This window comes from Carcharodon carcharias, chromosome 15 (genome assembly GCF_017639515.1).
Source record: "Carcharodon carcharias isolate sCarCar2 chromosome 15, sCarCar2.pri, whole genome shotgun sequence".
Classification (NCBI taxonomy): Eukaryota; Metazoa; Chordata; class Chondrichthyes; order Lamniformes; family Lamnidae; genus Carcharodon; species Carcharodon carcharias.
The window spans coordinates 58950039-58967111 of record NC_054481.1 but is presented as its reverse complement, the minus strand read 5'-3'; the positions used below and the strand labels follow the sequence as shown (position 1 = coordinate 58967111).

Below are 17073 nucleotides of genomic sequence, written 5' to 3'. Positions count from 1 at the left end.
GCGACTCAGATATTGAAGCAGTCCATGTCCAAATGCAGCAAGACCTGAACAATATTCAGGCTTGGGCTGACAAGTGGCAAGGAACATTTGCACCACACAAGTACCATGCAATGACTATCTCCAACAAGACAGAATCTAACCATTGCCCCAAGACATTCAATGACATTACTATTGCTGAATCCCCCACTCTCAACATCCTGGGGGTTACCATTGACCAGAAACTGAACTGGACTAGCCATATAAATAGTGGCTACAAGAGCAGATCAGAGGCTAGGAATCCTGCGACGAGTAACTCAACTCCTGACTCCCCAAAGCCTGTCCACTACCTACAAGGCATAAGTGAGGAGTGTGATGGAAAACTCTCCACTTGCCTGGATGAGTGCAGCACCTAGCTATCAAGTAGCATGACACCATCCAGGACTAAGCAACCCACTTGATTGGTACCCCATCCACAAACATTTCAGTCCCTCACCACTGACACACAATGGCAGCAGTGTGTACCATCTACAAGATGCACTGCAGCCACTCACCAAGCCTCCTTAGACAGCACCTTCCAAACCTATGATCACTACCATCTAGAAGGACAAGGGCAGCAGACACATGGGAACACCACCAACTGGAAGTTCCCCTCCAAGTCACTCACCATCCTGACTTGGAAATATTTTGCAGTTCCTTCACTGTCGCAGGGTCAAAATCCTGAAACTGCCTCCCTAACAGCACTGTGGGTGTACCTACACCACATGAACTGCAGTAATTCAAGAAGGCAGCTCATCAGCACCTTCTCAAGGGCAATTAGGGATGGGCAATAAATGCTGGCCTGGACAGTGATGCCCATATCTCATGAATGATTAGAAGAAGGTCTGGCAGGATCTGTTGACAAAGAAACTGGTTGTGATGAAGGGTCATCGACTTGAAACGTGAAGCCTGTCTCCACAGATGCTACCTGATTTGCGGTATGTTCCCAGCGTTTTATTTTTTTATTTCAGATTTCCAGAATTTAGAATGTTTGTCACAATAATTAAAGGTAGTGTGGCTGCTTCCTGTTCCTTGGCTTGACAAACTTGTGCCCATTGCCTCCTAGACCTGTGATTAATTGGGAAACCCAGGGTCAAGGCCCATCATAAGTGTAGCACCAAGTTTGAAAAGAATAAAACAGAAGACAAGATAAATCAGCAAGTAGATTTTAGGTGACGCCCAGCTTAGGTTTTAAAAGCCAGTACAATATGGGAGGAAAGGATAATGACGGGATTTATCAATGTTAAAGCAGAGATGTGAACAGAATATCTAGTGAATGAGTAACAAATGTATATTCCAGGCTATCTAACAGAGAGCAAGGCCAATTGAGGAATGTGTTGCTAATTGAATTGAACTGGTGCTGACCCTTCACTGTGTATAACACACATCCAGTGCCTAGGGTGGGTCGATGGGGATGGGGGCTTGGGTGAAGCAGAATGGGTTGGACCATCCAATGGAAGGATTGCTCAGTGACCATCTGTTTTGAGTTATAGCAATGCACACAAAGTGGAAGAGATACTGGGGAATAATTACTGTGTATCTCACCAGGGGACTCAGTTCCGGCATGGATTGGTCTGTAAATGAGGATGCTGATCAGTTGTTGTTTTACTGGCAGTTGCGATAACATTTGGTAAATATTATTACTTCTGTGGCAAAGGCTCTGACTCTATTTTTATCAACAACATATTTTTCTGATACTAAAGTTTATAATAAATGGAATACTTTAAATTTTAAACTAATCAAATAAGTAGATCACATGCAAAGCTGGTTTATAAACTCACCTGAGATCAGAATTGACATAGATCACATGGATCCCATTTGTGACCCAACTTTACACAACTTGTTCACACTGAGTGTGTCGCAGTAAACATCAGCAGCTGCTGTGTTCTGCTCATCTCATTCATAGTGACATAGCACTGAATTGTACAATTATGACATAATATAATTTTGAGTAATTTTACTGAGTGACACCTCTCATGTTTCTTTCCTACAGAGATCTTTGACAAATGTCTCCTTTTCACATAATATGAAGAAAAGAGAACTCCAAACTCTTCCTCCACTCTCATATAATCCTCCTTATTCCCTTCCCCAGTTGCCTTTCAGTTAGGATTAGTTAGCCTAGTTGGCTAGATAGCTAGAATGTGGTACAGAATGATGCCAGTTGTGCGGGTTCAATCCCTGTACTGGCTCTGGTAGTTCATGCAGGAGGCTGCCTCTTTACCTTGTCCTATTCTTGATATGGATTGGTGCTTCTTAAGCTATAAAACCACTTTTCTTTAACAAAGAGATGCCTATGGTCTTTTTTGGACAATGACTAATTACCTAGTTGCCTTTCTGGACTTGATATTCTGATTATCCTAACAGCTCGGGAATGATTAAGGTTTGCACAATATTCAATTCCTTCTGTTTATAGTGAGCCTTATAATCCTCAGCTGGAACTAAAAATTATATCCAGCTATTTTACTGGTTATAATTGTTATCAGTGGCTTTTCTGTATCTTGGGGTCTGGCTCTGTATTGAGGATCTCCTAGCTGCTTCCTTTGTTCTTTTAGATATAGAGCAGATGTTTCCACCCGTGACTTAGATCAGAAGTAAGGACCATAAATAGAAGATAGTCCATAGGGAATTCAGAAGAAACTTCTTTATCCAGATAGTGGCGAGTACGTGGAACTTGCTGCCATAACATGCAGTTGAGGCAAATAGCATATATACATTTAAGAGAAATCTAAATAAGCACACAAAGAATAAAAAGAAATAGAAGGTTATACAGATGGGATTAGACAAAAGGGGGAGGTGGAGGTTCATGTGAAGCATTAGCACTGACATGGACCATTAGCACTGACATGGACCATTTGGACAGAATGGCATGCAGTGCTGTACATTCTGCAGAATTGTATTCTATTCTATGTAATAGTGATTGTAAATGTATTCTTTCAAATCACTGACTCACCAACCAGTGGAAGTAGATTTTGATACGGTTAATAGGGAAAGACATCATAATTTCGAGCACCTCTGTTAGATCTCCTCTTAACATATAGTGCTTGATGAATAAAAAGCCAGTTTCTCTGGTCTCTCCTCACCAATAAAACACATCCCTGGGGTCAGTAAATTTCTTCTGCACTCGCTCCATTGTCTTATAAAATAGAATCAAACTGGACGCAATGTTCTAACTTTGGCCTAACCAATTATTTGTCAAGGATCAAGCATTACCCTTTTGTTCTCATACTTCATACCACTCAAGGCACTGGGTTATCTTTACTGCTGTCTTATCAAGCAATTAGTACGTTACATAGCAACAAAGTAACAATGCCCAGGATTCCCAGGAGGACACAGTGAGAGAATAGGAACATACAAACCTGTACATCGATGATTAAAACAGAATTACCTGGAAAAACTCAGCAGGTCTGGCAGCATCAGCGGAGAAGAAAAGAGTTGACGTTTCGAGTCCTCATGACCCTTCGACAGAACAGTTCTGTCGAAGGGTCATGAGGACTCGAAACGTGAACTCTTTTCTTCTCCGCCGATGCTGCCAGACCTGCTGAGTTTTTCCAGGTAATTCTGTTTTTGTTTTGGATTTCCAGCATCCGCAGTTTTTTTGTTTTTACATCGATGATTACTTTGGTGCTGCTTCATGCTCTCGTCAGGACTTGGAAAAATTTATTAATTTTGCTTCCAATCTCCACCCCTCTGTCATTTTCACATGGTCCATCTCTGACATTTCCCTTCCCTTCCTTGACCTCTCTGTCTCAATTTCTGGTGATAGACTGTCCACCAATATCCATTACAAGCCTACCGACTCCCACAGCTACCTCGATTACAGCTCCTCACACCCCACTTCCTGTAAGGACTCCATCCCATTCTCTCAGTTCCTTCGCCTCCTTCGCGTCTGTTCCGATGATGCTACCTTCAAAAACAGTTCCTCTGACATGTTCTCCTTCTTCCTTAACCGAGGTTTTCCACCCACGGTCGGTGACAGGGCCCTCAACCGTGTACGGCCCATCTCCCGCGCATCCGCCCTCATGCCTTCTCCTCCCTCCCAGAAACATGATAGGGTCCCCCTTGTACTCACTTATCACCCACCAGCCTCCGCATTCAAAGGATCATCCTCCACCACTTCCGCCAACTCCAGCATGATGCCACCACCAAACACACCTTCCCTTCACCCCCCCTATCGGCATTCCGTAGGGATCGTTCCCTCCGGGACACCCTAGTCCACTCCTCCATCACCCCCTACTCCTCAACCCCCTCCTATGGCACCACCCCATGCCCACGCAAAAGATGTAACACCTGCCCCTTCACTTCCTCTCTCCTCACCGTCCAAGGGCCCAAACACTCCTTTCAAGTGAAGCAGCATTTCACTTGCATTTCCCCCAACTTAGTCTACTGCATTCGTTGCTCCCAATGTGGTCTCCTCTACATTGGAGAGACCAAACGTAAACTGGGCGACCACTTTGCAGAACACCTGCGGTCTGTCTGCAAGAATGACCCAAACCTCCCTGTCGCTTGCCATTTTAACACTCCACCCTGCTTTCTTGCCCACATGTCTGTCCTTGGCTTGCTGCATTGTTCCAGTGAAGCCCAACGCAAACTGGAGGAACAACACCTCATCTTCCGACTAGGCACTTTACAGCTTTCCGGACTGAATATTGAATTCAACAACTTTAGGTCTTGAGCTCCCTCCTCCATCCCCACCCCCTTTCTGTTTCCCCCTTCCTTTTGTTTTTTCCAATAAATTATATAGATTTTTCTTTTCCCACCTATTTCCATTATTTTTAAATATTTTTAAATCTTTTATGCTCCCCCCACCCCCACTAGAGCTATACCTTGAGTGCCCTACCATCCATTCTTAATTAGCACATTCGTTTAGATAATATCACCAACTTTAACACCTATGTGTTCTTTTGTTCTGTTGTTTGTGACATCTTTTGATGATCTGCTTCTATTACTGCTTGTTTGTCCCTACAACCACACCAACCCCCTCCACTTCTCTCTCTCTCCCCCCACCCAAACCACGCCCCCCCCACACACATACCTTAAACCAGCTTATATTTCACCTCTTTCCTGGACTCACTCAAGTTCTTTCGAAGGGTCATGAGGACTCGAAATGTCAACTCTTTTCTTCTCCGCCGATGCTGCCAGACCTGCTGAGTTTTTCCAGGTAATTCTGTTTTTGTTTTGGATTTCCAGCATCCGTAGTTTTTTTGTTTTTAACCAGGAGGAGGCCATTCGGCTGCTTGTGCCCATTTCGCTGTTCATTCAGATCAAGGTCTTCTGAATCTTAATTTCATCTGTGTCTTGATTCCGTAAGCAGCTTATGAACTTGGGTGTCAGAGCATGGGAGGGCACCGTCCCTCATCCTGCTAAAGATTCTTCAGCGAAAGGCTGTTTGAAGACAGTCCTTTGAGACAGTCGTTTGCTCTTCAGTTATTCCCAGAGATACCTGAGTTTATCGTGCTGGAAGTGCAAAGATCAGGACCCTTGAATTTGAGAGGCCATGGTTGAGTTTGAGAAATGGGACTGCACATTGAAATCACATCCTTGAGATTCCTGAAATATTCTGCAGGTACAAAATGGAACAACATTGTTCCATTTGTCAAACTTGGTGCACCTGTTCTCAACAACCACACTCCTAAGCCATCAATGTTTCTGTTGCTTTCCAAAGGATGGCAGTAGAATTAGTAAAAGGGCAGGAAAGATATTGGAAATTGACTAACAAGTCTGTCACTTTTTCAGAGATCGGCCCACGCTTTTCATTTCTCTGATCCGTCAATTCCTTCTGTCTCTAAAAGTACATTCAAGTGCTCCTTAAACCAATGTGCCTCAATGCCCTTCCACAACCTGACTGCCCTTTGATTCAGCGGAGCACATGGGTTAGTTTCTGACAGATCTGTTAATGTATTGATATGGGTGCTTGGGGATCAAAATTGAGTTTCAATTAATATCCACAGCCAGGCTCTGAATGTTGTCTTTCCTCTGCCCAGCAGGACCACAATAATATGCCTACTAATAGGACCCCCACTGCCCCATCAGACAAGTGGCCTGCTACAAGCCTTGGGAAGTACAGAAGGGAATCTGCATTTTGTGCATTCAGTTTCTGAAATGACACTGTCTTGTTTTTGGAAACACCCACTTAAACAAATGCCAGACTTCAGATGTCAGCTGTGTTTCAATGGGTAGCATCCTCACCTCTTACTCAGAAGGTCATGGGTTCAAGTTCCACTCCAGAGACTTGAGCACAAAATCAAGGCTGACACATACCCAGTGCAGTGCTGAGGGAGCACTGCTCAGTCAGAGGTGTCACCAGATGAGACATTAGACTAAGGCCCATGCTACCCTCTCAGGTGGATGGATAAAGATCTCATGACACTATTCAAACAAAAGCACAGGGGTTCTCCCCAGTATCCTGGCCAAGATTTATCCCTTACCCAACAACCAACCAGGAAATAATGCTCAGCCAATGTAAAACACTAATTCAGTCCCAGCTGGAGTATTGTGACCAATTCTGGGTACCACACTTTAGAAAGGATGTGAAGGCTTTGAAGAGGGAACAGAGCAATTTACTAGAATGGATCCAGAGGTTAAGGATTGCATTTACTTGGATGGACTGGAGAAGCTGAGGTTGTTCTCCTGAGAGTGGAGAAAATTAAGGAGGGATTTGGCAGGTGTTTAAAACCATTAAAAGTTCAGAAAGAATAAAAGAAGTGAAATTGTTCCCAGTGCCTGAAGGGTTGAAAGCCAGAGGACACAGATTTAAGGTGATTGACAAAGGAATCAGAAGTGACATGAAGAAAAAGATTTTAGCCAATGAGCTATTAGATTTGGAATGCACTGTCTGATAGGGTAGTGGAAACAAATGTTATTGTTGCTTTCAAAAAGCTGAATGCTTGACAGAAAAATTTGCAGGGATATGGGGAATGGGACCACTAGATTGCAGTTCAAAAGTGTTGATACCAGCTCAAAAACAACAACTTGTACTTATATAGCACCTTTAACATAGTTAACTGTCCCTTCACAGCAGTGTTATCAAACAGAAGTCAACATTGAGCCATATAAGGAAGTATTAAAGTAAGTGATAGAGGCAGATTATAAGGAGCATCTTAAAGCAGAGAGGCAGATAGGGAAAGAATTCCAGAGGTTAGGGCATTGGCAGCTGAAGGCATGGCCACCAATGATGGAGCAATGAAAACTAGGAATGCTGAAGAGGCCAGAATTGGAGGAGTGCAGATATCTTGGAGAGTTTTAGAGCTGGAGGAGATTACATAGATAGGGATAGCTAAGGCTGTGGAGGGATTTTTAAAAAAGGATGAGAATTTTAATATTGAGGCACTGCTTAAGTGGGAGCCAATGTAGCACAGTGAGTATGGGGCGGTGTGTTGGGCGAACAGGACAGGAGTTAGTTTGGAACAGTCAAGAATAAAGGTAACAGGCATATATGTGAACTAGTGTATCATCAGCAGATGAGCAGAGGCAAGGGCAGAGTTGGACAATGTTACCTGGGTGGAAATAAACAGTCTCAGTGTTTCCACATGTTAAGGCCTTGGCATATTTGATCTCTGGTTCAAAGCTGACACCAACATTACAAACAGTCTGGTTCAGCCTCACAGGCAGTTGCCAGGGAGAGGGACAAAGTTGAAGGCCAGGGAAAGGGGATTGTGGAGATGGGAGAGGATGTTTTTAGGCTTCCCAATATTTAGTTGGAGAAAATTTCTGCTCATCCAGTAGGATGTCAGACAAACTATCTGACAATTTAGAGACAGTGAGGGAAGGGGGTGTAGGTAGTTAAGAGCGGTGATGAGGTAGAGCTGGATGTCGTCAGTGTACATGTGGAACTGACGCTGTCTTTTCGGATGATGTCACTGAGAGGCAACATGAGATGAAAAATAAAATAGGAAATAAATGTGTAAACTGAACAGCTTCAATTTGTGCTGTACTATTCTAGAATTCTATGATAAAAACAGATTAACTGGTTATTTTCTTACTGCTGTTTGTGGAAGTTTGCTGTGTGCAAATTGGCTTCTGTATTTCCTACATTACACTAGTTAATTCACCTTGGGATGTTTTGAGGTGGTGTAAGTCTTTCTTTGTTGGCTGGGGTTGGCTGGAGGGAGCTTTCACAAGTCAATGGAACATTACCTTATTTTACTGAAGGTCACTTTTTCATGAAAACTTGTTTAATAAAAAACACGTTATTTAACAGGGAGGAGAAACATTCCATCATGTTTCTTACAGTGGCTTCATGTTTAAGTGACACATTTCAAGATGATTTACTTCATGACAGCATCGACTGAAAAAAAACTTGCCAATTTTTTTTTCTTAAAGGTGGCAATCCATTTCAATGTAACTTCTCTGATAACAGACTGGTTAATTCCCTCCTGTGTTGTTTACTTCCCCTATAATCATATTAAACCACTGAGCCTGTTTTCTCCTGTCTGCTGCATCCTGACCTTAAACAGTGAGAAAATCTCATGTGCTTTGTGTGTTTTTTTTTTGCCTAGAAAGTCACAAAGATCATAGCGCTGCAGTGAATGGGAGATTCCAGTAGCAGTAACACAGACTGAGCAAGTGGCATCTAGGGCACAGCCAAGGTAACCATGGCAACTGGCACCTCAGCTACTGCCAGGGTGGCCATGGCAACTGGTACCTCAGCTACAGCCAGGGTGGCCATGGCAACTGGTACCTCAGCTACAGCCAGGGCGACCATGGCAACTGGTACCTCAGCTACAGCCAGGGCGGCCATGGCAACTGGTACCTCAGCTACAGCCAGGGCGACCATGGCAACTGGTACCTCAGCTACAGCCAGGGCGGCCATGGCAACTGGTACCTCAGCTACAGCCAGGGCGACCATGGCAACTGGTACCTCAGCTACAGCCAGGGCGGCCATGGCAACTGGTACCTCAGCTACAGCCAGGGTGACCCTACTATTACTACATCACTCACGATGTGTCCTGTATATGTAGGGATGTCGAGTTTGGTTCATTTGCGGGCTATGCGAGGTTTGCTGTCTTCTGTCGGGATTCCTGGTTTTGCGTTTGTAGGTTGTGTGGGTTACAAGCTTTGCAGACTTGTGCTGTGTGAGTTGGGGCTCTACTGGGTGCTGTAACAATAAAAAAACTCAATTATAATAGTCTGCTATATATGCCAGGGCAAATACTCCGTTTTCCTGTTTTTAAGGAAGCATTTCTCCTGCTTTAATGGGGTATTTATGCAGCGTTCACGCCTCACGATCGGGATTAGGGTTTATCTTCGATCTTCGGTTCTTAAAATGTTAAATTATGAAGTTATAATCCTGTCATTTAAATTGAAAAATGACCTTCTATCCCACTATTAGTCAATTGTCCGGACATTAAGCGGGGGAAGCAGTCTCTCATTCTCACAACTGGCTCCATCTCCTCTCTCCCTCTACCTTTATCCGTGTTCCACTATTTTTCTTTAATCTCTGCCTTTATCGCTTTCTTTCTCTCTCTCTCTCTCTCTGGATGTCTCTCTCACTGTTCCCTCTCTGCCCGCTCTCTTTAATGGGACCGGGCTGCTGTTCGCGTCCGGACGCCTACCCTATGCCGCCGGCTCTCTGCGCACTGGCGCCAGGGTCTGTGTGGAAGGTGGACAGACCAGCGGCAGCTGGGAGCTGCCCCAGAGAGTGGCCGCTGCCACCGCTCCCTCCAACTGCTTCTCATACATTTGGATGGATGGAAGGAGCGAGAGCCGCCTGGAGCGCAACTCTCCATAGCCTGGGCTAAGAACATGGAGGCGAGTCAGGGGAAAGATCAAGAAATGGGATAGGGAATAAGGATCACTGACTGAGACAGGGATTAGGAAGGATTTCGAATTTGGATCGGGTATTGTATCAATGGAAGAGACGAGATACCAAAGGGCTGGACCGGACATCGAGGATGGGCTATGAGTGGGGATGAGGCAAGGGAGAGCTCCCAGGAATGGGTGAATCAATCTGGGAGTGCGATAGGGGATGAGGGGCTGGAGAAGGAATGGGACAGGGCAATTGGGATGGGGAGAGAGATCCAGGGATGGGAGTAAGATTCGGGGCTTGGCTGGGAGAATGGACAGAGCAGAGACAATCTGGGCAAATACCTTCCAGACAACAAGTCCTCCAGAGTCCCGAGTGGGTCATCACTTCCTCGTTTTTTCTGACCGTATCGTTGTCGCTGTTGGACTTGCTCCTGCAGACTCCCCGGGAGTATAGCCAGTAATCGGTGCCCACCGCAATGGTCATCAGGCTGAAAGCGGCGAAAGCTCCCACTGTGGTCAGCAACATCTGCATCCCACGGTCACACACCCCCATCATGGTGCAAACCCCGGGCCGCCGCTCTGCTCTGCTCTGCCCGTTCTCCTGGGGGCATTCCCGGCTCTCACCTCCCTAACTCCGGCTCGGCTGCATCCCTCACCCTCGCCCAATGAGGCAACCCCGGGAATCGGAGCAGGTCCCGGTACCAGTCCGCACATCGGCGGCTCTAGAGGTAGAGGAGGAGGAGGGAGCTGTCAGCCCCCTCTCGTCACTACCGCCTCCACGACGTGTCTGTCTCCCTCCCTCCCGAGTCAGTCGGGGTCACAAGGTGCTCAACACCGGCTGCAGACTGAGCTCCTCAGGTCCGTGTAACACCCCGAGTACCGGACACAGCAGCAGCCTGGAGCCCGAGCCCAGCCACAGCTACCGTCTGCCCAGCCGCTCAATACCATCCCCATGGGCTGCGAGCTGGGCTCTCTTCTCTTTAACCATCTTCACTCCATCTGCGGATGAAAAGGGGAAACAGGCAGCAGCAGGAGGCCAGCTGTTCATATAGGGAGAGTCAGCACACACACACACACACAAATAAACACCAGAACACACACACACACAAACAAATAAACACCAGGACACACACACACACAAATACACTCCAGGACACACAAACAAATAAAATCCAGGACACACAGACACACACACAGACACAAATAAACCCCAGGACACAGACACACACACATACAGACACACAAATAAATTCCAGGACACAGACACACACACACACAGACATACAAATAAACCCCAGGACACACACACATACAGACACACAAATAAACACCAGGACACGGACACACACAAACTCCAGGACACACACACACAAATTCCAAGACATACACACACACACATAAACTCCAAGACATACACACACACACAAATAAACTCCAGGACACACACACACACACACACACACACAAACTCCAGGGCACACGCACTCGAAAATAAACTCCAGGACACACGCACGCACACACACAAATAAACACCAGGACAAACACGCACACACATACACATAAACTCCAGGACATATACACATAAACTCTAGGAAACAATATGAAGCACAGAAAAAACAGTCAATTCTTAGAAAAATCCCAGAAAAAAATCAATTAAATCCAGGGGAAAGTGTTAAATCCCAGAAACTCCACGCTGCAGAGCGCAGGGATGCAGTAACTCGGGCTGTTCGGGAGCCTGTCCTGGGATCAGTCAGTTGACAGTTGAAAGTCTCCGGGGCTTGCTCTTCCCCACGCCAGGAATGACCTCAATGTTCCCAATCCAGGACATGTTAACATTGACACTGTGAATTTCTGCTCCGGCTTGATCTACACGCAATCCTCGCCGCTTCTCTAATGAGCCTAAGCGTTCAAAACCCTCGCCTTTTCTGATATTTAAATTAATTGTTAAGCTCTTTAGAGATTTGCGTCCCATTAAGGCCCCGGTTCAGGAAATCGCCTCTTAACTCTGTATATTTAGAAAATGTCATTTTTACTTTATAAAGAACGGGTTCCACGCCTGCTGGTTCTTGGCGTTGCACCTGAGACCGACTCCATTCATAAACTGGCTCGCTGGAGTTTGTAACAAAAAGTTATTTTATGTATGCATCGACAGGTTAATGTTGGGAATATCAGGAATCAATGCTTGAACTTTGCTTGCGGCTTTAACAGAGTATTAACCAGTTTAAAATAAACGGTTAACCCCCTCGATGAAAAGAGCTTAAAGCAGGCGAGCAATCCCGAGTGACTCTGGAATAGGAGGTAAAACTCCCGGGGGAAAAATATTTTTATTGCTTCATAAGATGCGGACATTGCTGGCAAGGCCAGCTTATTAATGCCCATCCCTCATTGTTCTTGAGGGGGGTGCTGAGCCAACCTCTTAAAAACTCTGCAATCCATGTGGTATAGGTACACCCACAGTGCTGTTAGGGAGGGGGTTCCAGGATTTTGACCCAGGTATAGTGAAGGGACGGAGATATATTTCCACGTCAGGATGGTGGAGGGGAACTTCCAGCAATTGGTGTCCTAATCTATCTGCTGCCCCTATTCTTGGCAGAGGTCTCATCAGGTTTGGAAGGTGCTGCTGAAGAAGCCTTCATTAGTCACTCCTGTGCATCTTGAAGATGTCTTGCCTTGGTGCTGGAGGGAGTGAAGGTTTAATGCAGTGAATGGGGCAATGATCAGCGGGCTTCTTTGTCCTGAATGGTGTCAAACTTCTTGAGTGTTGAAGCTGCACTCATCCGGGCAAATGGAGAGTATTCCACCCCACTCCTGACCTGTACCTTGTAGATGGTGGACAGGTTTTAGGGAATCAAGAATTGAGTTACTTGCTGCAGAATTTCCAGCCTCTGACCTGCTTTTGTTGCCATGGTATTTGAATGGCTGGTCCAGTTCTGCTTTGGTCAGTGGTGATTCCCCCAGGAATTTGAAGAGGGGGATCTGACATTTGTAATCCAGTTGAATATCATGGGGAGGTGGTTAGACTTTCTCTTGTTCAACATGGTCCTGGCAGGTGTGTGGTGCACATATTACTTGTCATTTATCAACCCAAGCCTGAATGTTGTCCACTTCAGATCTTATGTTGGAGATAAGGATATTGATGGAGCAGCTGAAAATATTTGGGCCTAGGACACTGCCCTGAGGAATTCCTACAGTGAATGTCCTGGGGCTGAGATGATTGGCTTCCAACAATCACAATCATCTTCCTTTGTGCTAGATATGGTTCCAACCAGTGGCGACTTTATCCCTGATTCTCATTTACTTCAATTTTCTAAGGCTACTTAGTGTTTCACTCAGTCAAATGCTGCCTTGATGTCAAGGGCAGTCTATCTCATCTCTGGAATTCATCTCTTTTGTCCATGGTTGGACCAAGGCTGTAATTGGGTCTTGAGCCAAATGGTCCTGGCAAAAATCTAAACTGAGCATCAATGGACAGGTTATTGATGAGTAAGGCTGCTTGATACACTGCCAATGACACCTACCATCACTTTGCTATGATTGAGAGCAGGTTGATGGTAAGTTGCTGGATTGGATTTGTCCTGCTTTTGTGAACACAACATACCTGGGCAATTGTACACTTTGGCTAGGCAAATTTAGTGTTGTAGCTGTACTGGAAAAATGGTAGAGATTTGGCTAGTTCTGGAGTACAATTTATCAGCACTACATCCAAGATATTGTTAGATGTTTGCTGTATCCAGTGTGCTTAGCTATTTCCTGATATCACATGAATTGAATTGGCAACTGGTACCTGTGATTGTGGGAACCTCAGGAAGAGGTTGTGATGATTCATCCACTCGGCACTTCTGGCTGAAGATGGCTGAAAATGCTTCACTCCTGCCATGTTCCAATATTGTTGAAGATGGGAATGTTTATGGGGCCTCTCCTCCCATTGCTGTTTAATTGTCCACCACCATCATGACTTGATATAGCAGACCTGTGGAGCTTTGATCTGATCCATTGGTTCTGGAATCACTTAGCTGTCTATAGCATGATGCTTCCACTGTTTAGCATGCATGTGGTTCTGTGTTGTAGCTTCAGAAGTTTAATGCTTCATTTTTAGGTACACTTGGTGCTGTTCCTTGCATGCTTTTCTACGTTGAACCAGGATTGGTCCCTTTGGCTTGGAAATAGTAGAGTGAGGGGGCATGCCAATCTATGAGGTTACAGCTTGTGATTGAAGACAATTCTGCTGCTGCTGATTGCCCACAGCCCCTCATAAATGCCCAATTTTGAATTGCTAGATCCATCCTGGATTTGCCCCATTTATCATAGTGGTCACAGTTATCACAGAAGATGGAGAGTGTTCTTAGTATGAGGGTGGAACTTCATTTTGACAAGGACTGTATGGTGTTCATCCCTACCATTAGTATCATGGGCAGATGCATCTGTGACAGGTAGATTGATGAGAAAAATGTCAAATAGGTTTTTCTGTCTTGCTGGCTCTCTCACCACCTGCTCCAAGCCCAACCTGGTAGATACATCTTTCAGGACTCAGCCAGCTCGGTCAGTAATATCCTTGCTACCCTCAGTACCTCTTCCAAGTGGTGTTCAAAATGGAGGAGTACTGATTGATCAGTTGAGATGGTAGGGTGGGTGGGGTCAAGTAGGTGGTAAGTGGTAACCAACCAGAGGTTTGCTTGCCCATGTTTGGCTCGATGCTGTAAGACTTCTTGGGATCTGGGGTCAAGATTGCATACTCCCAGGGCCAAGTCCTCCCAACTGTATATCATTGTGTCACCACCTCTGGTGAGTTTGTCCAGCGGGTCAGACAGGACATACCCCATTATGGTGATGGAGGAATTTGGGACATTGACTGAAAGATATGATTTGGTATGATAATGCCAGGTTTTTGATTGACCAACACATGGTAAAAATATGCAAGTTTTGGCCCAAGTTTCCAAATGTTATTAAGGAGGATTTTACAAAATTTGCTGGGAAGGATGTGCCTTTGCTATATCCGACTCCAATGTCTAAGTCAATGCCGAGTGATCTGTCAGGTTTTATCCTTTGTATGCTTTTTCATAGCGGTTTTTTGCAACTGAGCAGCTTGTTAGGTGATTCCAGAGGTAGAGTCCACCATATTGCTGCGGGTCTAGAGTCACATACATACCAGATCCAGTAAGGATAGCAAATTTCCTTCATTAAAAGATATTAGTGAAGCAGATGGGTTTCTATGACAATCTGGTTGTTTCATGGTCACTATTACTGATCCAAGCTTTCTATTTCAAATTTATTTAGTTAACTGAATTTAAATTTCCCAGCTGTTGTGGTAGGATTTGAATTTGTGTCTCATGTACACTGCTGTACCATAGGGTAATGGAAGACAAAATTGGCAACTTGGGACTAATGAGCTATAGAATATGTACAATGGGACACAGATTGTTTCTGTTTGTCATTGCTGTGTTTGTGTTTGTTGATTGAAAGAAAGACTTGCATTTGTCTAGCATTTGTTACAACCCCAAGTACTTTACAGCCAATTAAGTACTTTTGAAGTATAGTCACTCTTGTAATAAATATATTGGAGCCATTTTGTGCACAGCAAGATTCTGCAAGTAATAATGTTTTAAACACAAGATCATCAGTTTTAATGAGATAAAAACAGAAAATGCTGAGCAGAGAAAAATAAGAGTTAATGTTTCAGATGCATTAACTTTGATTCTTTTTCCACAGATGCTGCCAGACCTACTTTCAGCTTTTATTTTAGATCATTAACATTTGCAGTATTTTGCTTTTGTATCTGCTTTAATGATGTTGGTGACTGATAAGCATTTGCTAGGATATCAAGAAGAATGCCTCTGTTCTTCTTTGAAATAGTGCGTTGGGATCTTTTGCATTCACTTGAGAAGGCAGGCATGGCCTGGAACATCCTCATCCAAAAGCCAGGTCCTACAACAGTACAGCACTCCCTTAGCAATGCATTGAAGTATCTGCCTAGATTACATGCTTCAGTTTACTGTGACAGGATTTGAACCCACGATCTCCTGATACAGGAACCTGAACACTGCCACTGAGCTACAGCTGATGCCTGTACTATTCATTTCTCATGTAATCATTCTTTTAATAATTAACTGTTGCAAATGTATCTGCAATACTTGTACAAGTTCTGGTTGTTATCTGAATGGTAATTAGATTTTAGGAACTAAGCAAACATTATTAATTTTCCAGTTGTTTTTGAATTAGAAATTGAATATTTCTGAAAGTTTCATTTGCTCGCAGCATTGCCATTCAACTGAATCCACTGCCATCCCTGTAGCATTAAGCTGTAACTGATTGCATAGTTTCTGGAGCACAAGCAGGTTATCTCCTAGAACCAGTGTCTCTCCTCCTGTACGCATTTTTCCTTAATCCATCCTCTGCATTTCAATTGATTTGCTTGAAATTCTTTTGCACAAAAGTGGATTTAAGCAAAAGGAAAGCAGTAGAACATCCCCATAAAATGAATGAAAAACTCTGGGGACCTCCTCCCTTGAAGGTCACTTGGCTCCATTATTCGCAGTGCTTGAATGGAACTTTAATGAGGTGGAGTTCTGTTGACTGTGGATGGTATAATTGTTGTTGTACACTATCTCCTCTTTTGAACAGTCTTTGCTCTCAGAATCTGTGTATTAATCACTTGCATCATGATGACAGGACGTCACTTCAAGGAAGACTATAGAGATTCTCATTAATATCCAGCAGCTGCTGAAAGAATAAGAAAAGGGCATTCAGCTCTTTGAACCAGCACACTGCACACAATTTACAGCGCCGCAGATCCTATTGGTTTACTTAATCTTAGGGAGGTGAACGTGGAGAAAATATATTCTCCTAATGGAGAAACATTGTACAGATAGTTGTGGTAGGATGGAAGATTTTGACAAAATTGAAATATTTTGTCTTGGTTTCACGTAGTGCCTGTTCCTTAAATCCATCTGAAACATAAACTTGAGCACAAAACTAAAGGTGTCAGCGCAATGCTAAGAAGTGCTCCACTGTTGGAGGTGCGGTCTTTCAGATGAGATGTTACCCCGAGGACCCACCTGTCTGTTCAGTGGATGTGAAAGATCCTATGATATCCAATTTTGAAGAAGAGCAGGGAGTTATCCCTGGTGTCCTGGCTAATGTTTATCCTTCAATCAGCACCACATAAAACAGATTATCAGGTCAATATCACATTGCTGTTTGTGTGAGTTCGCTGTGCGCAAATTGGCTGCCATGTTTCCTACTTTACAACAGTGACCACACTTCAAAAAGTAGTTCATTGGCTGTAAAGCATTTTGAGAAATGCAGTTGTTGTGAAAA

General features: G+C 44.4%; 1 protein-coding gene across 1 annotated transcript in view; it reads right to left on the bottom strand.

Annotated features, from left to right (window-relative positions):
- LOC121287759 (voltage-dependent calcium channel gamma-3 subunit) overlaps nucleotides 1-10312 on the bottom strand; it is a 36470-nt gene extending 26158 nt beyond the window's left edge. Inside the window, exon 1 of the mRNA XM_041205668.1 lies at nucleotides 10102-10312. Coding sequence (XP_041061602.1) covers nucleotides 10102-10312 — 211 coding nt within the window. The remainder of the gene's footprint in view (nucleotides 1-10101) is intronic.
- Between the last annotated feature and the right edge of the window lie 6761 nt (nucleotides 10313-17073).